This window comes from Quercus lobata, chromosome 9 (assembly GCF_001633185.2).
Source record: "Quercus lobata isolate SW786 chromosome 9, ValleyOak3.0 Primary Assembly, whole genome shotgun sequence".
Classification (NCBI taxonomy): domain Eukaryota; kingdom Viridiplantae; phylum Streptophyta; class Magnoliopsida; order Fagales; family Fagaceae; genus Quercus; species Quercus lobata.
In genome coordinates this window covers 6,887,489-6,912,910 of record NC_044912.1, presented here as the reverse complement: position 1 = coordinate 6,912,910, position 25,422 = coordinate 6,887,489, and the positions used below count along the sequence as shown (strand labels likewise).

Here is a 25,422-nt window from a genome sequence, read left to right as displayed (position 1 = left end):
GGTAGACATTTTCCGTGAAGCTTTATGGCCTGTTTGGATTAAGAGGAGTAGAGTAGAGTTAGTCGGAAATTAACATAATATTCAATCAACTCTACTCTAATCGCCTCTACTCTACTTCCCTCCCCTCAATCCAAATAAGCTATAATGTTTCTCAATTTTCATTTCCTAGCTTACCAGAAAAATTCATGGGCAAAATTATTAATTATTAGTCACATTCCTAACTTATGATTGGGGAACCAAATTAGTTGGCGAGTGAAGTCAGTGGGCTCGACCAGAATATTATGCTAATTGTTATTGGATCATCCAACTATAACATCACTTAAAAAACAATTGTGGCTTGTTAGTTGTTCCATCATATCTTCACCTGTTTATTGATTTCTTGCAATCCACTTAATAACCTACCTTATTTTCTTAGAAATTAATCATTACAATATTGACTAGATTACTTATACTTGCTAATTTTCTAACTCTTTGTCGGATTGCATTATTTCAATCTGCAGAAGGAAGAATGCTAAATAATACAATCCATGCATATATATGCTATGGTTTATCCAAGAAATTTGACGGTCCTTAAAGAATTATTTTTTCACTTCCATGAAAAGGTGCTTCGAAAGCTACATACATGGCCTCCACTACTGTTTTTAGTTCCCATTCTGAGAGTGCTATGCTTGTCCTAAAATGAAATAGGGTCATTGAAAAAGGGTACCGCAGGAAACAATAGATGCAACTGTCTAAGGTTTCCAAATAAAATAAGGCTCTCACTTATAAAAGAAATTATATATATAAATAATATATTTATCAATATATTTTAACCCCTTTCTTCTCCTTGTGTGTTTATTTATTAAAAAAAAATTATATATTTTAATTATAATTTTTTTTTTAGTCTTTTTATTGGTCAATGACTCAGTAAAAGCTATTAGCTAGCCCCCACCCACACGGCTACACTGCCTACACACTCACTAACCCAGAAACCCACCCACACGGGCCACACCCCCACTCAAATTAATAATTTTTCTTTTATGCAAGCTTTTACTTTATGAATTATTATAAATTATCACACTAACTAATAATTTGATGTATATTATATCAACTCAATTGTGTTATAGCAATACTAATTTATTTAATCATGTAATAAATTCATTTTTATTTGTAAAGGTTTAGACTTTAAAGTATAAAATGGTCATGGCTCTAAAAAATTTACAATAATCAATTAGTAATTTTACATCTTAAAAAGCAAGGAAAATATATTTTAAATAAAATAATTTTAATAAACATTATTTAATTAATATTTAAATATAAAAAAAGATCCCATTTAACATTTTTGCCTAACACTCTCAGCCGGCCTGAGCTTGTCTTTTGTGGACAAGTATGGCTTTTTATTGATTGGGTGGCATTGACATTTCAAATGGGATAACATCTCACCTAACCTTAGAACTTAGATGTTAGAATTTAGGAAAAAAAAAATAGAAGTTGGAATTTAGAAATTAGAAGATAGAAAAAGACATGGATCGCAGCTATTGGCGAAGAAAAGTGTTAACAGGACTTGACCCCATCGTCTTTCTGGAAGCTTGCACACTGTTCTCCAAAACCATATAAATCCCAAGAAAATTCAGAACCAAATCTTCACCTACTTTCCCACCAACCCTGGATTCTTTTTCATATAGTATTTTTTATAATTAAAATATATAAGCTTAACTTGATAGCACAACTAACCCTCGGTCAAAATAGTGAATGTCTAGTATATTTTAGTATCAACTATCAACCTTTAAGATAATTTCAATCTAAGATGTCAAAATTTATATGAATTAGTTACCAACCCTGTCCACTTAAACTTGAATTTAGCATGGTGTGGAGTGCCTTTAGGTAGATTAGGGCTATCCACACCACAGTATAACTTTTTTTATTGAAGCGTGTAACTCGAACCAGCACACCCCTCAAATATCACGTGCTGAGACTCTTACCAATACGCCATGATCCAGATGGCGAATTATTATTTTTTAATTATAAACAAGAAAAGGTGACCATTTGATACAAATATTATTCTATTGCGTGTTAATTAATAGATTTTCTTGACAGACATCTGACTTTGGTTAGTTTCTACAATCGAGAAATGGTCATTACTCATCATGATATTCAGGTTTGGGTACGCAGGACGTGCCACCAAATCCATCATCTACAAGTGTACATAGCCATGTACTAAGCAAAGAGGTCTTGCTTAGATGCTTAGTCGCAAATAACAACGAAGGGAAATGCCCAGAATTTGGTTTCAGAATTTGGTCTTTACAATGTAGTTTTCAATAGCTTATATTATGCTCTATAAAAAGCAGATTTCAAGATACGGCACCTGGCCTTGACTACTCAAAATTACTCATCTTTCTTTTTATTATTCCACCAAATCATATCATATGTAATACAAAAAGATATCGGTCTTATTCATCAAACTATATTGTTGTGCGATTCAATGAAAACATTATCTTAAAAAAAACGTTTTAAAGAAAAGGACTGCAAGTTGTAGTTATTGCAATTTGAAGTTTCAATTATTGTGCTCTTTGTGTTCTCTTTAATCTTTATTATAGAAAGTGTGGTTTAAACTTTAAAGTTTACGCCAATAAGATTCATAATTAGAAAATTTTATTAATATAAAATTTTATTAATTTTATTTTAATAATTAATTTTTATATCACAATGGCATAGTGCTACTACTAATATATAAAATACAATCCTTTTATATATAAAACACATCTTTACCAATCAAAAAAAAAAAAAAACACATCTTTACCATTGACATCATTACAAATGGAATTAAAGTTTTCATCGAAAATATCCTCAAATGGTGTGTTCTAATCAGAATAATTATACTACAAGAGTTAAGATTTAAATTGACAAATTATCTGTGACAGTGTAATTTGCATTAAGATTGTAATTATGTCAATGAAAATTCAAATGTGAAGCTGCTAAAAGATTTGGCATCTGCAGGATTAATTTCGCTCAAGCAAGTCTTAGTTATCAATCATTCACACAAAAATTTTGTTCCAAAGTCTACCTAAAACTTGCTTTAAAGATTTTGTTTTTTCGGCTGAATACTTACTTTAAAGATTTAAAGCTTGCTTGAGCACACTCTTTAGGAATAATGTTAGAGATACAACATTTTTTACAATTCACAACAGTTAAGTACTTAAGTTGACAATTATTTCCTATAAAAAAATTTAAAAGTTGACAATTATTTTTTTATTATTATTATTTTTAGTTTTCGTTTTCTAACTTGGATTTTATTTTAGTGCCAGCCATTGTTGAAATAAGAGGATACACATAGAGGCTTTTGGTTGTGGAGGTCAGCAGTCATTTTCGTTCTCTTGGAATTAGGTTGGGGTTTTTAGTTCATCATCAGCCTTTATGGCTAAGAAAGCAAATAGAGAAGGTTTTGGGTTCTTGAGCCACTGATCGATCCGTGAGGACTTTACAGAAAGAGTACAGAGATTTGTTTCTCTTGAACTTGATAGAGGCAAGATTGTGGGGTTTCACTCTCTGAGCATTTTCGTTGAAACAGTAAACACACAACATTTTGGACCAAAATAAGGAATAGAGGAGAAAGTATTTCCTGCACAGCCGCGCTGGATGTATGAGACGCATATCTCACTGACATATAGAGACGCGTGAGATCCACATGTCAATGAGACATGTGTCTCATAGGTCCAGCACATAAAGGATTTGATGGAAATAGAGAGAGTGAAGCTTCTTAATCCAGCTTGTCTGCTTGTGCAAAAAGAGAAAAAACTAATCCTCTCTCTCTTACTAAAAAAAAAAAAAAATTGAGCAAACTCTCTCTCTCTCTCTCTCTCTCTCTCTTACTTTGGTCTTGATCATGAGCCTTATTTTTCCAACCAATGTTATAGTCAAGATTATATAATCCAATACCCAGTGTTTGATAAAATACATTTGATTATAAAAAAAATACCCCTTCCATTATCCCACTCATAAGTTAAACCCACTTTGAGTTTATGAGTTTGAAACCACAAAACTACAAATCTTTAGTGAAGTTCACTACAATGTCAAAGGTTCTTGTTAAAGAAGGATTCCATTGACTCTGAGATCATTGAGGTAGGAATACAAGCGGGTGTTTGTAACTGTTCGCAAGGTTTTCAGAACTGGATCAGATCGGGAGGTCGGGCCGTGAAAACTAGGAACCGGGATGAAAATCGGTTTTTAAGCCTAAAGAACAGGATTTTTGTTAATTCCGTGAACCCCTAAAACCGGGGTTGGACTGCACACCGGTACCGTGCGGTCCAACCCCTTAGCAATTATTCAAAAAAAAAAAAACTTAACACAATTTTATTCTACTTAATTAAATTATCCATCTCTTACAAGGAATAAAAAAATTATAATTAAAATCCTTCAAAGATATTCAACTTTACTTCAAAAATTAATCATAAATTTTAATGTTTTCATGGTTATTATTTTATTTTATTAACTTTCTTATTTAATTATTAAATATATGCTTGAAAATCATTAAATTTCCCTCACATATATAGATATGTTGTCAATTTTGCTAGTTTTATAAATTTAATATCTATATTTAGGCTTTAATTAATTATTAAATTAATTATGACGTCATCATGATTCAACCCCGATTCGACCTTGGTTTTACCTCAAAAATCTTGAATCTCTCTCTTTTACAGTTCAATGAATGGTCTGGGTCTACAAACCTTGACTGTTCGAGTGTTCGTTACATGGTAGATTTTAAAAGGATTTGTTTTGTCCCAACAAGTGGTTTTTATTTTTTGAGAGATTCTCCTTAGGTTTTCCAATTCTTGACTAATCAATCTTTGTGTGACTATCTTTATATAGTTTCAAGTCAATATATATGCTGTTGGATTGTTTTATTTAATTGATGGGTTTAACTGTTAATTTTATCAATTTCACATTATTAAACATGTAGGGGTCTAAATTGAATTTTTTCAATAAGGAAAATTAAGAAAAATAAAATAAAATAAAAGAAGATGTCTCATGTTTTCAAAATCTCAAAAGAAGTTAGTAACTTAGTATAACAGCCAAACTGCTCTACATTTGGTGTTTCTTGGTAATTCTATTAGGGTGAGAATCACCTACACTGTTAAAGAGAGAGAGAAAATAATCTAAAATGAATGAGGAGTCCCAATATTTATACTCCTTCATATTTCTTGGAAAGAGATATATCTTTTTATTTAAAGATGTATCTTATCTAATAACATGATTTTTCGATAAATACTAACTTGAATGTTTGATTAATTACCTGTTATAGATTGGTGAAGCAACAACATGAGTGAATATTCACTATATTATGATGTAATCAAACATGGAACTACCCTAAAGATAAAGAAGAGAAAGTGTGTTTTTTTTCCTATTGTATATATGTATTTTTAGTTATATTCAATACAATAGTTTGGCCCTAGGTAAAAAATTTTGGTGCCATCATTGCATAATGTACTAGAATTTGTGTGGAAAATGATTCTTTTCATTTGCTTAAAAATTAAGACCTTATCCCCTCTTTTTTTTGTGTGTGTTAAAAATACTTAGTATTCTAAAAAAAAAAAAAAAAAAACAATGGGTTAATCTTACATTGAAAAATGAGTGTGAGTTAAAGAAATTTAAAACCTATGTTGTGTATGTAAGAGCTAGATCTTTTTGGATATACACCACTGTTAGTTTTTTTAAGACTTTCTTCCCTCTTCTTGTATGTATATGTTAAAAATACTTAGTATTATTAAAAAAAAAAAAAAAGTTCATTTCGTGGTAAAAATTTGGTAGTTAAGAAATCAAAAAGTAAATATACACTTCATTTAAATTGAGTTATTGTTGCATTATTTGGTGGCATAGAATTTTAAATCATATGACACTATTTATATCCTTAGATTCATGGGAACTTAATCTAATAGCCTCCATCTTCATGGTACTTGTTGCACATTGGTTGTGCTCCAAACTTTGATTCTTAGCAGGGAAATTGAGTTCACTAACCTAATTGTTGAATGTGAAGACTTAGCCTTGATCAGGTTGCTATGTCAAGAAGAATTGTGTCTCTCTGAACTGAACTTGGCCTATTAGTAGACGATGAGGCACTTAAATTTACACACTAACACACATCAAGTAGTGCCTTGAGTGTATCTCAAAAAAAAAAAAAAGTAGTAGTGCCTTAAAGAATGTCCTCATTTTCTTCAATTATTTTATAAACTCTAATATTACAAACAATCGAGGCATCCACTTTCTAACTTTCTTTTTACCTCAAACTCTTCATTCTCTCTCTTCTTCTTTTTTTTTTTTTTTTTTTTTTTTTTTTAAATTTTATTTTATGAAAAATATTGGGGACATATAAAATGGTACAACTTACTACGTGACGAGTTATGAATAATAGATATAAAGTTATGTCATTTTATGCGTGCACGTGACATTACCATTTTTTTTATTAATCCTTAGCCAAAAGAAAAATCTTGATCAAATTTATATTCCCTTGATAATCTCAATCTTTTATGATGTTGGGAATTAGTATAGATAAGATGGAGATGATAGAATGATAAACTTTAAAAACTATTTTTGTTTTGGGAGAATACTTTTTTTAATGAAGAAAATATGAAAAGTGAGATATTTATTTATATATTTAATATTTCCCCTTTCTTTATGATAGCAAGAAAGTGAAAAAAAAAAAAAACAACCAAAATCAAAACGGCGTCGTTTGCTTCCTCCATTTTCACTAATTGTGTTTGATTTGTGGGGAATTCCAACGGTCCACTCCACGAATTCCAAAACCTAAATATTTTCGAAATCCGAGTCGCTCTCCTCACAGTGTTAAAAACAGTAGTAGTCGGTGGCATCGCTCAAATCACAGACAGGGAATCATTTTCTCGGTTACCAAACAGAAAATGGCAAAAAATGGGACAGAGGTGATTGAGATATCTCCCTCTTCGTCTGATGAGAGATATTCAGAAGAGGAAGAAGATAATGGGACTCCGTTGAGACCCGTGTTTTGCGTCAAAAGAAACACCGATATCAAACGCATTGAAGAGATCGAGGACTGCTTCATATTGGACTTCGATCCCTTTGACTCCATTGATATCTCAAAGCTCTCTGTTAGCAATAGTCCTGTTGATAATGAAGTCTCTGTTGTTGCTGAGAAAGGCCAGGTTTGGATTCTTAATCACACACCCATTTCAATGATTTTCTCTTTTCTGTGATGGGTTTTCTTTTTTATGCATATTGGGTCTTTTTGGTTTTGGTTGTTAAGGAAATGTAGAACACGAAAAGACCCATTTTTTTGTTGTTTTTGATGAAATTGAATGATGGGTTTTTTGTATTCCTTTGCTTGGTGTTGTCGTGGAATGGCAGCATAGGAGAGTTTGGCTTTCATTTTCTGCGTTCATTTAAAATATAATCAACTTATCAAACACCCTAAAAGGACAAAAAAATTGTATTAGTGTGGAAGAGTTTGGTTTGAGTGTGAGAGATGTGTACCTATTGAAGTGTGTTAGGTACACTTGGGATAGTGGTTCATCTTATTGTTCATTTGCCCGACTCTTCGTGCAAGTATATGTAACATCTAACATGTCTATAATTATTGTTGTTGTTGTTGTTGTTGTTGTTGAGCTTTGCCATCACACCAATCATGTGATGTTTCATTGGTTTGAGGTCAAGTTTAGTTGGTAGTATGTGGGCTTAAATGAAATTAAATTGTCAACATGGCTTGTGCGATGGAGAAGCTCAACAACTACAATTATAGTAATTGATGCATCTACATAAAGTCCTATTTGGAGTGTTGTAAGATGGTTGATGGCAGTGAGACCTACCCCGAAGGCGACACAGAAGATTTTAAGAAGTGATATATCATGGCTGGAAGGGTGTTGTGTGTGAGACTAAGTAAAGATAAAAATTTTAGGAGTTGAAATTCTAGGTGTCATCGTGTGACTAGGTAACAACTATGTTAAACACTATGGAGGTGTATCTTTTGTGCAACAGTGCCTGGCACAGGAGTGAGTAAAACCCTGTTGGGATGTTTGGAGGGGGAAGGGTTGAGGGGATTTGAAAGGGATATCTTACCCCTCCAAACCCCTCATATTTAATTTCCCCAAATCAGATGAATTTGGAGGGGGAGGGGAGGGGTTCCACTTATATTAAAAAAAAAAATTGTCAATTTATATCTGTTTCTTGTAATTTAGTGGCATTGCCTGGTTTCCTTTATGAGGAGAACCATGGGTCGAATTCCCCTCCTCCACTTGTAACAACTGAATTAGCAAAAAGTGTTGTAATTGTTAATTTATATGACCATATCTCTCACATCTCCTCCACGTACTTAATTTTTGGAATATCTAAACAAAGTACTTAATTTTTAAAATATCCAAACAAAGGAGAGGGATATCTATATTTTAAAAAAACCCAAACAAGGGGAAGGGGTAACCATTCCCCTTTCCTCTCCTCTCCTTCCCCTGTTACCCTCTACTCTCTTCTCCTTCCAAACATCCAAACATACTGTAAGATAGAGTGTTTTTTGTGTGCCATCCATGTGGCTCAAAGTTGTGTGCAGTGCGTGTGCAAGTGAGTAGGCAAGAGTGCCCTTGATTGGTGTGCTTGTAAAGTAATATTATTAAGGGATGGTGTTTGTTGTTTTAAGCCCACGAGCTGCGTGTGTTTTACTCAAAATCTTTCTGTGAATGTGCTTTCCTAAAATGTTTTCATTTTGATTGATGGTGAATAGGTGGCTTGCAGAGATTATCCACATTCAAGGCATCTCTGTATGAAATTCCCTTTTGAGACAACACCTCATGAGCAATACTGCAAGCTGGTAATGGGATTTAACATTTAAGCAATATGGGATGTATACTTTGTCTCCATTCTATAATAAATTTCAATCTATGGAATTATTGCAGTGTTACTGTTATGTTTGCGATTCATCTGCCCCGTGCAAGTATTGGATGCAGCATGAACAAGCACACTGCCATGCTTCAGAGAAGGTTGGAGATTGGAAGTCCCGAAGAAATTTAAGGAAAAAACTACCAGCTGTTTGGGATTGAAGAAGTTTTTCTTTCTTTGTGCTTTACTGTAGTTAATGGGTTTCTGACTTCTGGTATAGTGGTACATGACAAAAGAAAAAGTAAATTGTTTTGCTTTAATGCTGTCAAATTAATGCTTAGAATTTGATATGTGGGTTCTTTAGATATGTTTCTACTGCAGGAAACCTTTTTCATTTAAAGAGGCATATGTGCTATTATTCCATCATTTTGGGTTGTTTTATATATGAATATATATACATGCTATGATATATGTAAAGGATGGTGAGAGACTGAGAGTTGGGTGTAAAATGTTTGAAATTCTATTAGTTAAGGAACTGGAGTCTGATTCCTGGTCTTTTGCAGAAGCTGAAAGCAAGGATTTGTGTACCCTTCCCCAAAAAATTGTCAGCATTCAAACCCCTTGCACATGTTGGAAGAGTTCATAAGTTTTTTGGAGATGAGTGGATGAAATTGATTTACTTCCAGTACTTAAAAAAAGAAAAGAAAAAAGGAATTGAATTCTTGTCCAGATCAATGTCTTATATTATTTTAAACAATGCAGTTCTAAATTAGAAAATTTATTTAAAGTTGTGCCCACTTCCTTTTTAGTGTTAATTCTGAATGAAATGCCTACATCAATGTAGGCCTTCAAGCATGGACTGTAGAGGAGAAATGTTTGTATTTTTAAAGAACTGACTAGATACCCTAATTTTTACCTCTAATTTATAGAACTGGATGCTATTAATGTTTCAGAAGTAAATTTGACTACCAGTGGATTAGTATGTGGGATTTGAAGGAAACAATTTTTACAGTTAATTATTATTATTATTTTATTTTTAAAATGGGCCAAAAGGGAGGAGTAGAGTTTTTTTCCCTTTTGAGTAAGCAAAACTTTCATAGAGGAGAGAAGAAAAAGATGAATCAAGACCACATTGGTTAAGCTTATAAAAAAAGAGACTACATTGGTTAATTCTTCAGTACAATATCCTTTTTTGTTAAGGACCCCAACGGTCCACTTATCATTGCCTTTTTAGAAAGTTTTCTTTGCTGTAGTAGTAGTAGTACACTCTCTGCGTCTTGATTCATAGGGACTCAACTGCATGGTAACCAAACAGAAGAAAGAAAATGAGTGAAAATGAGCTTAATATATCACCCTTCTCATCCGAGAAACAGAGAAAACTTGTTAGTCAGATGAAGTCAATTACTTCTTCAGATGAATCAGGTTATAATGAAGTCGGAGACATTTCTTCTTCTTCTTCTATTGGGTCTCCAATTAGATCCATATTTTGTCTCAAAGAAAAGGCGGACACGAAGCGCATAGAAGAAATAGAGGACTGTTTCATCTTGGAGTTCGACCCTTACGAGCCCCTCGACGTCTTCAACCTCTCCACGAACAATAATCTTATTGATGGTCATCCTGATGGTGCTAATGATCTCTTTGTTATTGCTGAAAAAGGCCAGGTATGGTTTGCACTTTTTTTCACAAACTTGATGTCTGGTTAACTTGCTTTTGTGTTATCAGTGTGTTATATTTACAATCTTAATACATTAGTATCATTGGAAGTGTTTGTGTTTGTATGTGTGTTTTACTGAGAGGTTTTGATATATAATTTGATTAATGATAAATAGGTGGCTCTTAGAGATTATCCACATTCAAGGCATGCATGTCTCAACTTCCCCTTTCATACAACACCTCATGAGAACTACTGCAAGATGGTGATAGTTTTATTTAACAGCTAATTTAATCAGTGTTTAAGTGCATATAGTTTATACCTGTTATACATAAAGATATACTGATAAATTTTCGAATATTGATGGAATGCAGTGTTATTGTTACGTTTGCGATTCAGCTGCACCATGCAAGTACTGGACAGAGCCTGAACCAGCACATTGCCATGCTTCAGAGCACGTAGAATATTGGGAGTTCCAAAAGAATTTGAGAAGAGGCAACCCACCTTTAATGGCATATGGCAGAGATTAAGTAAATTATTTTGCTATGAGGCTGTCAAATTCAAGCTTTAGAGTTTAATATTTGGGTCACATATAGCTTTCTGTTTTTTAGAAGTCTTTTCATTTTGAAGAGGAATATGTGTCATCATTGACATATGTAGATATCCTAGTATTTGTAAAGAATGGAGAGAGAGTTGGGATCAAATGAAATTCGTCCATTTTAGTTATAAGTGGAGTGCATTTTGTTTTGTAGTCTGATACAGAAGGTGATGTAACAGCATGAAATTAGTGCATTAAGTAATTTGAAATTTAGAAGCAAGCAGTGACATTTATCTGAAAAGAAAAAGATGGATAGCCTAGCCTTTGAAAAAGTAGCAGTGACATTTATCTGAAAAGAAAAAGATGGATAGCCTAGCCTTTCTAAAAGCAGTTCTTTTTCTGTACCTGTATTTTTCTTAGCCTTTGAACTGAATTATGCTTGTAGAATTAGATTATCTTTCTTTCTCATTAAGTAAATCAATAAGTATTGGCACCTATCATTTTCAGCAACATTTTTTTCACAATTGTTCACATGGTCCGTTATGATTGATGTATAATAAAAAGAGTGTTAGTGATTGCCCTGAGTGAAAGGATCTTATTTATGAAAAAAACATGATAAAAATTGTTCTGTAACTAACATTATTCTTAGTAAATGCATTCTTTATGTATATATACTCGCATTTGTAAACTATGAATATCATTTTGTTTGTGTGGATATGTTTCAAACATTTTGTATTTATCACAATGTGAAGAATTAATAAATATAAGTAATTAGTGCTTTGTCTAATGAGTTATTTGATATACATCACCATTTTCCTATCGCTAAAGATTTCTGTCAAAGGAGATTGTTTGTCTTGTGTAGAGGCCATCAACAACTTAGGGAGGTCATCTAGTTGGAAAATTGCAAGTAGTGTGTGTGGATATATTATTGCATAATTAAGCTTAGGATTTTGCTCTGTTCTTTTGGGTGGGTTCCTAGAGATTCTACCCATGTGTTGACTAAATGGGCTCTTTTAAATTCTTTTGTGGGCCGGGCTCCCTCCCCCTTATGCGTTTTTTGCAATTTTGGAGGAGAGGAACCTAGGTTTTATTTTTATTTTTTTAAAACCCTTGTTGCCCATGCAATGAAAGTTTTATTTCACAAGAAAAAAAAAAAAAGATTTAGGGGATGAATCAATTAGTGTATATGTATTTGAAGATGAAGGTACTGAGAAATTTGCAGATTCATGACCTAATGTTTGTGCAAAAAATTAGAGGACTCTTGGAAGGGTACAAAATCCATTTCAAGCTAGTGTGTGTATATATATATATATATATATATATATATATATATATATATATATATATGTATATACTTTTCAACCAAAAAAAGGCTTTCATTGGTCTTACTCAAAAGTCCAAATTATAATAGAAGAGTGTCAATAGTCAATACTGAACTCCAGACCAACCCTAGTTAGCCTCGAATTAAATTTATATGAAAAAGAAGTAGATGAAAAATTGAGATGATAACTATCTTAAATTAAAAGCTTAATAAATAAATAAAAAAATAAAAAGAGAAAAAAGAACTTGTATTCTTCATCTTAGTTATCTTCTCATAATCTTTGCTTGAAATTTGTTTTTCATCACCAATTTGTAAAAAAACTCATTCCTAAAATTTTAAAAACATTCTAGTTTATGTCCTTTTGTCAACTTATTTTGACTTTTATTCTAAGCCTTCGAACGGAATGCCAATATGGTATATTTATAGTATTAGATAATCTAACATGGACCAATTCGTTTAAAATAAAGATACAACACATGACACCAAATGATTAGTCACACGCAATATTGGATGTTTGAAATTTATTGAAACACACCCCTCCCACTATGTACCCAATCCAAATAGGCACAAAACTATCTCTTAGTTAGGGAAAACCTCCAAAACCTTAGTGATAGTCTTACAACTCTCTCCCCCCCCCCCCCCCCCCCCTCGTCGTGTCCCTGTTTTTTTTTTTGTTATGTGTTGGATTTCGATTAAATTATTTACAAACAAAAGATTTTTCAAGTATACTATACTTTCCAATTATGTTACCTTAGTTTTCAAGCAGACCCTTGCCTCATGATCAAACTAGGAAAATTGTATTAGAAGACGATACATATATGCATACTTTACGCCACTGAATAAAGGTGCTGGTTAGAATTCTCACATGATTTCTTTTTCCTTCTGTGAAGTAAAAACAAAATGTTCACACAAAAACAAAAATGCACATGAATTTGGGGTTTTCATTTAGTATTTGGGGTGTTTTCTCTAAGCCTTAATTTGAGATTTAAGGATTGTATTTTGTCAATCTGAGTTGACAGTCTAGATGGAGAGGGGTGTTTTTGTCAATTTGTAAAGTTAGCAGTGTGTATGATCAATCATTTTGCGCCACGTGTTATTTCCTTTTTTGTATTTTTTTTTAATGATATTGGTCCTTGTTACTTATCTAATGATAAAAATATATGATCTTAGTGTATATATATATATATATATATATATATTTTTTTTTTTAATGATACATTAGAGCACTAGTATCTAGAGATGCAAAAAAGAGTTTATTTTATATTTTCAAAACCTACTTTATCTATTTTATCAACTTATTTTATAACTCACATAATATCTCAGTTTTTATTTTTACATATAACTCATTAAAATAATATAAACTATCACATCCAATAATATAAACAACTCATTTCTCTCTCTTCTTTCCTATCTTTTTCTTCCCTTTTTTCCTCTCTTCTTCTCTCTCCATCAAATCTACAATACCAGCTAGAGAGAAAGTGAATTAAATAAGTATATTTATGTTTACATCTCAACTACAGTAGGTTGTAAATTTACAATCTTACTGTAGCTGGGTGAGAAAATTTTTTGGATATACCAACCCGGATGTTGGTGATTTTAGACATATGAGGAGCTAAAATAGCAACTTGGGGGGTTTTACACCCTCAATGCTAATGCTCTTATACGTAAGATAAAAAGTTAAGGTGAGATGATGGAAAGATATATGGTGGAATGTTTTCGAAGTTTATGTAAAAAAAAAGGTAAAATACAGTTATTAGCTCTAAGTTTTGCCCTAATTTCATCTAAGTTAAGACTTTTCAAAAGTCAAAACTAACAAACTTGATCCCTAAACCGATAAATCCAATTTAAACCTTAAATCATTACTCATTTTTCTTACTTTTTATAGTGATTAAGGACTAAGTTAGTCAGTTTTGAAAAATTTTAAATCTCACTAGCGTTAACCTGAAGTTCAAGACTGCTAACTGTATTTTACCAAAAAAATAAATTTTGTAGATAAAAAATGAACCTCCACAAAAGTTTAAGGACAATGAACCTCCACAAAAGTTTAAGGACAAAATATATTATTTTTATATATTATATATTAATGTATTTATTTATTTATTTATATATGGATCCTTTACTTATGGGCTCCTCACATTCAAAATGGACTCAAAGTTGGCCCAATTCATGAGAAAACCCTTATCTTATTTCACACGCAGTCCCCACACACAAAACAAAAGCCTCAGCTTATTATTCACAGAGACAAAAGAAGGTTATCACCTATTGATACCTCAGTCCCTCAATTTTCTCTCGCCTCCTCATCTTCTTCTTCCAAGCACCAAAAGATAAAAACCAAACCCCTAAAAATCAAAAGTGCTTCAAAGCCATGTCACCAGGACCAGTTGTTGAGGCCGCCGAGGCCGAGACCTTGCTCCAGACCCCAACCACCGACGAGCCCCAGAAGAATCTTGAACCCCAGGTAACCCATTCTTCACTCTATGCTTCATTCAGTTTCTGGGTCTTTTTGCTTTTTGGGTTTTGAGTTTTGTGTATGTGTATGTCTTAGCAGAACGACGAGGTTGTTGTTGAGGATGTGAAGGACGAGGATGACGAGGATGACGACGACGACGACGACGACGACGAGGATGACAAGGAAGATGGGGCACAAGGTTTGTCAATTTTTTTTTGGTTTTCATTTTTATTTACTGTGTTTTTTTTTATGGGTTTTTTCTTTGTTCGTGTTTTAGGGTTTTATGATATTTACTTGTTTGATATGAGTGATTTTGTGTAGTTGGGGTTATTTTTTGAGCAAGTGGGATTTGGTTTATTGGGTAAAGGTTTGGACTTTTGAATTGGGGTTTGGGGCTTTTTTTAATTGAAGATTTTGGGGTATTTGTTTTAGTCATTTTAAGTGGAAATGTACTGATTGAGAAAATGTAGGAATAAAGGAAGGATTTTTATTGGTATCTAGGACTGAGCAAAGTAAAAATGGAAAGAATATAAATTATTTTGTTGAGTTGGTCATACTTTAAGCAATGGCAAAAGAAAGGATTGTTTGTGTGAGATAATTCTGTTCATTTGCTAGAAAGTATAAAAGAGTGGGTTGCATAGTATTCTTGTTCTTTGTTATTTTTTAAGAACATATTGTAGAAAATTTGACTTTTGAAGTAATGGAAGAGACTTAATGTTTGATTGTTGTAGTTGTTATTGTTTGGTACAGCGAGATACAGCTGCTTCCTAAATGATAATGAATTGATTTTGTTTGGTTTCATTAATCAACTATGATATTTATCCATGAGTTGCTTGAAAGCCAGGGTTTATTTGGCTGTTTAATTATATGACTATTTTCTATATTGTCCAAGTTTTTTGATTGGAGAATGAGTTGCAGGTGGGAATGAGAGTTCTAAGCAGAGTAGAAGCGAGAAAAAGAGTCGCAAGGCAATGTTGAAGCTCGGCATGAAACCTGTTACCGGTGTTAGCAGGGTCACCATCAAGAGAACCAAAAATGTAAGCTGTTATCTTGTCCTCGTTTGATGTAATCAACTGTCTACATGATGGATGGAAATTCACCGTAGTTTTCTTGTTATTCAGATACTGTTTTTCATCTCAAAACCTGATGTCTTTAAAAGCCCACATTCTGAGACCTACGTCATATTTGGGGAGGCAAAGATAGAGGACTTGAGCTCACAATTGCAGACACAGGCTGCCCAGCAGTTCAGGATGCCTGACATGGGATCTATTATGGCAAAATCAGACGTTTCTCCTTCAGCTGCTGGAGTGCAGGCTGATGAGGAAGAGGAAGAGGTGGACGAAACTGGCGTGGAGCCTCGGGACATTGATTTGGTCATGACACAGGCAAGTGTGTCAAGGAGCAAAGCTGTCAAGGCTCTCAAGACTCACAGTGGGGACATTGTCAGTGCTATCATGGAGCTCACCACTTAGATATGCTCCATAGTCTATCCTGCAGTATTTCTTTTGATGATTTTTGAAACTTATTTCATCATTTAGTTATTGTAGTCTATTTGGCTCACATCTATCTGGTGGTTAAGTTACCTTTCTCATTTTGTTGGACTTGAGAGTCTCAGACAGTTTTCAGTCACAGTGAGGTTGTCTTCCCGATGAGTTATTCTACTCCTGAGTAATTAAGGTTTTCATTACTGGTTATTTTTGTTGCTTGAAAGGCTGCAACTCAATTAATTGGGTTATGGATTCCTTAACAAAATCACTCTTTCTACAAGAGCTTGTAAGAATTGTCTGCTAGAATTGCTTAGAATGTCTGAAAGGATGTGTTTAAAGACTCCTTACATAACATCTTAGAACTAAACTCAAGTGATTATCAGACTTTCGAATTTGAGCTCTATTTTTCGTAATATTTTTCTGGGGCAGTTGGGTTACTGAATTAGATCTAAAATGTAGGGAGTAGTGCGGTTTATGCTATCTTGACTGCAATGGTTTGACAGGTTTGGTATACTTGCTAGGTTTTAGCCGCTTGGTAAAATAACTCGAATGTCCAGACTTTAAACATTAAATTCTCGTTGGTTTCCATTCTTTTTATTTTTAGTGTTTTGGTTAATAATTCAATAGTTGAGGTGGGGAGATTTGAATAGGGGATGTCTTTCTTGGTGACTGAGTTGTAACTTATAAGCCTTGTATAGCCTGTTTTGGTTTTAATTGGGCCTTTTTGCTACCAAGCAAAATGTCTTTTTTTTTTTTGGTAATCACCAAGCAAAATGTCATGTATGTGGCGCGGCTTTGTGAAAGCTGGGCTGGTGTCCATGGAGTAGCTTCTCTCTAGAGGTTCCCCTAAATCCTAAATATCAATCGGTTCTCTTGATTGTAATCAACGGGGCAGTAACTAATCCAAAATAAGAGCATCAAAAACTTGAATAATTATTGCTTGCCTTGTGATTATACTGATTACAGGCACAATATGCATCCAGCTTTTAGCTTAAAGATTACTAAGCTTCCCTCTCCTCTCTCTCTAGCTATTTTTCACCCTACAATTTGAACGTATCTCACCAGCATCACCCGTTAATACATCAAGTTGATTCATCTTCAACATTGCAGCAGCAAATTTGCTCCTCCAAAGATTGGGGTTCCTGGCATTTTGATTCACTTGGATTGCTGTTGCTGCGTTTGTCATGAGTGTTTGGTCTGATGTGAACAGTCCACGGTTAGCTAGAACATTCTTGTAGTAGCCTGCATCACGGAAGCTAGGGCAATCAGTGTTCATTGGAACCACCAAATTAGGATTTTTGCTGCCTTGTGGACACCTCTGCTTCAACTGAGTCGCATATGTAGAATCTAAACTTGGGTCCTGACTTGTGGTTCCATTGAAATTGTACAATCTTTCAGTGAAAGAAGTGCAATGAGAGCGGCCAATGGTGTGTGCTCCTGTTAACACATTTTATGTTAGGAAAGTGCTATATTTACTACAAAATAAACTGATGTTGTATGAATATGATTGGTAGTACTCTTTTGTGATTAGTGCTCGTCAGTTCTACAGTAAAATTTAGTGTCCCTAACTTTAGTCTTTATGTTATTTAGTAGTTTCTTCAAAATTTCTCAATAATATTGACTATTGAGTTGGTGGTAAATGGATTTGGATAGTTTTACAAGATAGTAGTGTGAAGTTCTTACCAGTAAGGGTGACCATTTCTTCTTGTGTGAAACCCTTCTTTGCAAAGGCTTGAGTGAGTTGGTCAACATTCAATTTAGGGGGAGGTAAGTTAGTAAATGTCTCATTAACTAGAGAAATTCTGCCATCTCTTCTTCCAGCAGGAACCTCATAGCCAAACCCTCCAGCCTGCATGAAGAAATAAGAAAAATTCGCCTAAAATGTTTCAACAGTGTAAGCAGGTTAGGTATCTCTTACTATCATTATGCTATCCCTGGCTGCAAATGCGACTATATCCGCACAGGAAACAACACCCTTACATATGGCTTCAAGTCTAGCCTTGGCTCTATCGATGACTTCAAACCCCCGTAGACTGGGATCATTTGCTGGAGAATCTTGCTCTGCTGAGTTTCCTGGAGTGGAGTCAATGAGTACTGATGCATCACAACCCTGAAAGTTATACATGTTAGTTACTCTTGTCAAATTGCTCAATATTTGACCCAACACATTTGAGAATATAAATTGGCACCATCACCTGCTAGGTACTACTCAGCTCCTCTATGTTACCCACCAAAAGTTCTTTATTTTGATGGATTAAAATTTGATTCTTTATACCCCATAGATGGTTTGAACTGTACATGAACAATTATCAATTTAGCTCGAATGGTTACTAGCCTCTTTGATCCATTCCACGTTTCTTGGTTCCAATTAAATTTTACAAATATATCTAATCTCACGTTTATTTCATTTCATGATTAAAATTAAATATTAGATATAGAGATGTATCTAGTGTAACATAATTTAAAATTTTAATTATTGTCCCCATAGCATTATATACAAGAAATTAAATCTTAAAGTACTTTTAGGAACAACATTTTTTGCAATTGCTGACACGGTTTGTTGTAATTGGAATAACATCACTTTCATTTGGGTTTATCACTGATTATTATGTACCAATCAACAATAAACCATATCAACAATGTGAAAAATATTGTGTACCTTAACTCTCTCCACTTCACTTTAAATATTGAGGGTCACTCATGGATCAAATTAAGCTCTAATTGTCATTGATTGGAAATGAACATGCTTACTAAGTTACTATACTTAAAATGGAGTGTCCAAGAGCCTTATAACTCAATTAACACATCTTAGTGTTTCCAACAAAAGCGTCTAATGTTCAAATCTCCCTCCTCAACTATCGAATCATCAAAAAATAAAAATAAAAGTATGCTGTGATTGGTGAGAGAGAGAGAGAGAGAGAGAGAGAGAGGAAAACAAGTGATTAGCTGTATTAGCACATTTGCTTACTCTAACAAAGCAGTCATGGAAGTGTAGTCTCACAAGACCAGCAGCCACTCCCTCGTCCCTACTGATGCCTTTTCTTACCTCCTCTTTAACTATGGTTTCAGCTAAGTTACATAAATTTCTATAAAAGCCTACTTGAAGCTGAGAACGCACACTTTGACATAACAGAACCACAGTCAAAGTTATAAATGCACAAGTTAGCTTCCTTGCACTCATTTTGTTTAGAAGCTAGTAAGACCTGAAGGCATATTAACAACGTTATGTATAAACTATATATAGTTGGCAAAGCAGTACTTCGTGGTCTTATAGTACAGACTAAAATATGCGTCCAGTGCCATGCGATAAAGCAAAATGCAAGGTGCAAGTATAGTGGGCCTTGACGAAAATCGCACTATTTATCTATATAATCTATATAATACTAAAAGCTGAAGTGTAGAATTTAATATTGCTACGCTCATGTTAAGCTACGTCAACAGCCATGTCATTTACATTATAATTTTTTGTATTTGTCCAACAATTTAAAAATACTAAAAAATATAAAATAAATCCCACCCCTATCTCTACCATAAGACCCACTTCTGATCTATATCTCTCTCATAACTCCTCATCTTCCTCTTCTCAAAAAAAAAAAAAAAAAAATCATCTTCCCACCAAACAAATTGCTAATGTTTCTCCTATTAATGACTTCACCATTAAATCTCAATTGCCTTAAATTCAACAATCAATCCTCTCTCTTTCTCTCTCTCTTTTTGACTTATCATCTCCTTATCTCCACCATAAAGCCCACTTCTTATCTATATCTCTCTCTCAACTCATTATCTTCCTCTTCTCAAAAAAAAAAAAAAAAACACATCATCTTCCCACCAAACAAATTGCTAATGTTTCTCCTATTAATGGCTTCACCATTAAATCTTAATTGCCTTAAATTCAACAATCAATCCTCTCTCTCTCTCTCTCTCTCTCCTTATTTTATGGTTTGTGTTAGATTTTTTTTTACGATGTTGTAATACATTGTGTGTGTGTGTGTGTATTTTTTTTTTTTTCCACTTTTCAATTTTTAGTCTTTTTCTTTATATTCATGTTTACAACTTTTCTATACATAATTGCATTTTAACCATTAAAATTGTTTGTGTCTAAAAAATTGGAATGCATTTTATTGATTTAGTACATGTGAAAACAATTAAACTCTTTTTTTTTCTTTTTTGGTTTGGTAATGTTTTGTTTTGTATTGTCTGTTACTATGTTTGGATTCCATAGATAGAAACTAAAGAGTATAGTTTTAATTTGTATAATATTAAAAGTTGAAGCGTAGCATTTAAAGTTGCTACGCTTATGTTAAGCCACGTCAGTAGCCATGTCATTTCCATCATTTTTTTAAAATTTTTTTATTTGTCCAACAATTTAAAAATAATTTCTATCAATTTAAAAATACTAAAAAATATAAAATGAATCCCACCCTTATCTCCACCATAAACCCCACTTCTTATCTATATCTCTCTCTCAACTCATCATCTTTCTTTTCTCAAAAAAAAAAAAAAAAAAAAAAAAAAAAAAAAAAAAAAAATCTTTCCACCAAATAAATTGCTAATGTTTCTCTTATTAATGACTTCACCATTAAATCTCAATTGCTTCAAATTCAACAATCAATCCTCTCTCTCTCTCTCTCTCTCTCTCCTTATTTTATGGTTTGTGCTAGAATTTTTTTTACGATGTTGTAATACAGTTTTTTTTTACACTTTTCAATTTTTAGTCCTTTTCTTTCTATTCATGTTTACAATTTTTCTATACATAATTGCATTTTAACCATTAAAATTGTTTATCTAAAAAATTGGAATGCATTTTATTGATTTAGTACATGTGAAACAATTAAGATTTTTTTTTTTTGGTTTGGTAATGTTTTGTTTTATATTGTCTGTTACTATGTCTGGATTTCATAGATAAAATATAAAGAGTATAATTTTAATCTACATAATACTAAAACCTGAAACGTAACATTTAATGTTGTTACGCTCATGTTGAGCCGCGTCAGTAGACATGTCATTTCCATCATCTTTTATTTTATTTTATTTTTATTTGTCCAACACTTTAAAAAATAATTTTTATCAATTTAAAAATACTAAAAAATATAAAATAAATCCCACCCCTATCTCCACCATAAAGCCCACTTCTTATCTATATCACTCTCTCAACTCATCATCTTCCTCTAAAAAAAAAAAAAAAAAAAAAAAAAAAGACACTTTCCCACCAATCAAATTGCTAATGTTTCTCCTATTAATAACTTCCCCATTAAATCTCAATTGCCTTAAATTCAACAATCAATCCTCTCTCTTTTTGTTTCTCAAAAAAAAAAAAAAAAAATCCTCTCTCTTTCTCTCTCTCTTTTTGACTTATTATCTCCTTATCTCCACCATAATGCCCACTTCTTATCTATATCTCTCTCTCAACTCATCATCTTCCTCTTCTCAAAAAAAAAAAAAAAAAAAAAATCATCTTCCCACCAAACAAACTGCTAATGCTTCTCCTATTAATGACTTCACCATTAAATCTCAATTGCCTTAAATTCAACAATCAATCCTCTCTCCCTCTCTCTCTCTCTGACTTATTATCTCCTTATTTTATGGTTTGTGCTAGATTTTTATTTTTTATTTTTTATGATGTTGTAGCATTTAATGTTGCTACGCTTATGTTGAGTCACATTAGTAGCCATATCAGTTCCATCATTTTTTTAATTTTTTATTTGTCCAATAATTTAAAAATAATTTCTATCAATTTAAAAATACTAAAAAATATAAAATAAATCCCACCCTTATCTCCACCATAAACCCCACTTCTTATCTATATCTCTCTCTCAACTCATCATCTTCTTTTTCTCGGAAAAAAAAAAAAAAAAAAAAAAAACACATCATCTTCCCACCAAACAAATTGCTAATGTTTCTCCTATTAATGACTTCACCATTAAATCTCAATTGCTTCAAATTCAACAATCAATCCTCTCTCTCTCTCTCTCTCTCTGACTTATTATCTCCTTATTTTATGGTTTGTGCTATTTTTTTTTTTTACGATGTTATAGTACAGTGTTTTTTTTTTTTTTAGTCTTTTTCTTTATATTTCATGTTTACAATTTTCTATGCATAATTGCATTTTAACCATTAAAATTGTTGTCTAAAAAATTGAAATGCATTTTATTGATTTAGTAAATGTGAAACAATTAAGCTCTTTTTTTTTTTTTTTTTTTTTCTTTTTGGTCTGGTAATGTTTTGTTTTGTATTATTTGTTACTATGTCTAGATTCCATAGATAGAAAATAAAGAGTATAGTTTTAATGGTTCCATTTTTTTTTTTTAAATCTATGGCAAACTAACCTTTCTCCTAGCCTCCTCCACAATAAAAATCATTTAATGCATTGATGTTAGTGTTATGGTATTTGTTCATCAATATTAGCCCAATTGATGGAGCTTTCTTAGCAGATCAGCCAATAAAGAGTTTTTTTTTTTTAGAAGAGTCAAATAAAGAAGTTAATAATTCATTAAGGTAAGGGAGTCATTAATTAACACATGGAAGCCATTTTAAAATGGCGTCTCTCCCCATCAAAACATTCATTTGCCTCCTTTTGTATTTAAAACCCACTTATTTATTTATTTATTTTTTTTATATAAATTTTGAATTGCTCTCTTTCCACCCCATAAGTCACCAAATTACAAATAGAATTGGAAACTTCCTTTGAGTTTAGTTTTTTCTTTTCTTCCCCCTCAACTTCTTTGCTTTTCAGCTACAAATTTTATGGTTTGTGCTATATATATATATATATATATATTTTTTTTTTTTTACGATGTCGTAATACAATGTTTCTTTTTTGGTTTTTCCACTTGTGAATTTTTAGTCTATTTCTTTATATTCATGTTTAAAAATTTTCCTATACATAATTGCATTTTAACCATTAAAATAGTCTAAAAAATTGGAATGCATTTTTATTAATTTAGTACATGATCATTTCCCTCCCATTTATTTATTTTATTTTCTGAATGGCTTTGTTATTTGTTCTATTTATGTTTACTATATAAATTCTTGCTAATTTTCTTTAGTCTCATCTAATGCTAACTTCTAACTTCTTAGGATACTTTGGAAGAAGAAACATAATCTTCTACATATTATGATCGATAGGTATGGAGCATATGGTGTTCCTCTTTTTCTTTGTATTTGAGATTATAACTTAGTTTTGTATGGTTTTCTCATTAATTTTACGATGTAAATAACTTTACGGCAAGTCCTACATACTAATGTATTTAAAAAAAAAAAAAAAACTAATCTCTAATTCTTACCATTTATCATCTCAAAAAAAAAAAAAAAAAAATTTCTTACCAATTATAATTTTTAAGGAAACAACTCTGGGACACTTACAATGTTTAATTGTTGCTTTATATTTTCCATGATAATACTAATATCCATTACTCTTACTTGAAGCATATACCTTGATGTGATCTCATTCTCACATAAAAAATTTTTGGAAAAAAAATAATGAATATGGAAAGTCTCTAATTTTCCATAAACCAATATGGTACTCCAAAAGTTCTCTATTCAGACATGCTATTATGTTACCACATTTAATTCAATGAGTGTCTATATACACACACACACACACAAACACCTATATATGCAACTTAGCAGTTACAAATACAATTTTTAATTACCAAAATATACAAGGTATCTTCCTTTTCTCTAACCTTTCCCCTCCCACGACACTTATGCAGTGGCGGAGCCACACACAAGAGTGGGGGGGCAAAGGCCCCCCTAAAATTTTAAAAAATTATTTTATAGTATATATATTATTTACATTTTAAAAAAATGTAGCATGTAAAAATTGAAGTTGGCCCCCCCAAATTTTGAGTCATTTCAATAGTGCTCTTAAAAGAAAGAGAAATTATATTAAAATCATATAATTTAAGAGGTTTAACAAATTAAACTATGTAGAAAATGATAAATTTTTGTACATGTCTAATAGAAGAAATACATGGCTTTTATATGCTCATTAAAATTTAGAAGATAATAAATTCTCTTAGTAAATTAATTTATGTGTGTGTATGTGTAGAGGTTTGTATTAACTAATATAATAGTATCACAACTTGGCCCCCCCCAAACCAAAATTTCTGGCTCTGCCCCTACACTTAAGTATCATTTATACCTTTTCCCCTTCCCCTACATATTATATATATTTTTATCTCTTTTAAAACCAATAAGCTTAGTATTTGTGATGGAAAAATTTCAATTATCAGTACATGTTTGTTTTTTATATCTACTACATATCAAAGGTACCTCTCTCTCTCTCTCTCATTTAGATTTCTCTATAATCTTGACATTCTATTTGTTTTAATGCTTTATGATAGGCATTTTACAAGTTCTAGAAGTTCTTGGATTAATTAGAATGGAGAAAATTAATATATGAAGATTGATAAGTATTGTCAAGATAATAACAATAGTTTTTTTTTTTTAATTTTTTTTTTATTTTTATTTTTTATGTCAGTAAAGCAATTTGAATAACATAGCTTAAATGATAAATGGTTGTTAGGTTGTCTATATGCTGGTATTACTAATCAAATTCTCTTACATTATTTCACTTCTTGATTACTAAATTTTTTTTTTTCTTTTTTTCACATAGGTCACACTTTTTAGCAAGTTTTCCTGGCCATATATATACAGTCATCTACTTGGATGATTTCCTTAGAAATTCTACAATCATCAATGCATTACTCTTGCAGTACAATTATAGATTATAGCATTGTTTGTTGACACATGATAATTTATAATTCAAGATCTTTTCCTTCTATTTTCTTGGCTAATTTGTTAAAATTTAGAAATTGTGTTTGGCTTCATCTTGCTAGGTTCTTTTTTCATGATCATTTGGTATTACTAATCAAATTCTCTTACATTATTTCAATTTTTGTATTACTAATTTTTTTTTTTTTTAACTTTCACATAGGTCACACTTTTTAGCAAGTTTTCCTGACCATATATATATATATATATATATATATATATAGTCATCTATTTGGATGATTTCCTTAGAAATTCTACAATCATCAATGCATTACTCTTGCAGTATAATTATAGATTATAGCATTGTTTGTTGACACATGATAATTTATAATTCAATATCTTTTCCTTCTATTTTCTTGGCTAATTTGTTAAAATTTAGAAATTGTGTTT

At 32.1% G+C, this 25,422-nt stretch overlaps 4 protein-coding genes across 6 annotated transcripts; 3 read left to right on the top strand and 1 right to left on the bottom strand.

The window, feature by feature from the left end:
- Nucleotides 1–6,708: 6,708 nt before the first annotated feature.
- LOC115958948 lies at nucleotides 6,709–9,964 on the top strand. Its single transcript, XM_031077227.1, has 3 exons — nucleotides 6,709–7,151; nucleotides 8,717–8,803; nucleotides 8,889–9,964. The coding sequence occupies exons 1-3, from the start codon at nucleotides 6,891–6,893 to the stop codon at nucleotides 9,030–9,032; spliced, it is 492 nt and encodes a 163-aa protein (XP_030933087.1). The 5' UTR covers nucleotides 6,709–6,890; the 3' UTR covers nucleotides 9,033–9,964.
- Nucleotides 9,965–10,064: 100 nt separating this feature from the next.
- LOC115958947 lies at nucleotides 10,065–11,436 on the top strand. 2 transcript variants are annotated; one of them, XM_031077225.1, is made up of 3 exons: nucleotides 10,065–10,472; nucleotides 10,641–10,727; nucleotides 10,837–11,430. In XM_031077225.1, exons 1-3 carry the CDS (start codon nucleotides 10,137–10,139, stop codon nucleotides 10,990–10,992), a joined length of 579 nt encoding a protein of 192 aa, XP_030933085.1. In that variant the 5' UTR covers nucleotides 10,065–10,136; the 3' UTR covers nucleotides 10,993–11,430. The 2 variants fall into 2 exon arrangements, with proteins under 2 accessions (XP_030933085.1, XP_030933086.1); XM_031077226.1 differs by lacking the exon at nucleotides 10,641–10,727 and having other exon boundaries at nucleotides 10,837–11,436.
- Nucleotides 11,437–14,528: 3,092 nt separating this feature from the next.
- Nucleotides 14,529–16,654, top strand: LOC115960734 (nascent polypeptide-associated complex subunit alpha-like protein 2). The gene is made up of 4 exons (XM_031079715.1): nucleotides 14,529–14,779; nucleotides 14,870–14,969; nucleotides 15,689–15,807; nucleotides 15,892–16,654. Exons 1-4 carry the CDS (start codon nucleotides 14,687–14,689, stop codon nucleotides 16,240–16,242), a joined length of 663 nt encoding a protein of 220 aa, XP_030935575.1. The 5' UTR covers nucleotides 14,529–14,686; the 3' UTR covers nucleotides 16,243–16,654.
- Nucleotides 16,655–17,181: 527 nt separating this feature from the next.
- On the bottom strand, nucleotides 17,182–19,448 carry LOC115962280 (peroxidase 5-like). Of its 2 annotated transcripts, none has more exons than XM_031081185.1 (4): nucleotides 19,226–19,448; nucleotides 18,176–18,367; nucleotides 17,941–18,106; nucleotides 17,182–17,694 (listed from the first exon to the last, which is right to left on the bottom strand). In XM_031081185.1, exons 1-4 carry the CDS (start codon nucleotides 19,436–19,438, stop codon nucleotides 17,282–17,284), a joined length of 984 nt encoding a protein of 327 aa, XP_030937045.1. In that variant the 5' UTR covers nucleotides 19,439–19,448; the 3' UTR covers nucleotides 17,182–17,281. The 2 variants fall into 2 exon arrangements, with proteins under 2 accessions (XP_030937045.1, XP_030937046.1); XM_031081186.1 differs by having other exon boundaries at nucleotides 18,238–18,367; nucleotides 19,226–19,326.
- Between the last annotated feature and the right edge of the window lie 5,974 nt (nucleotides 19,449–25,422).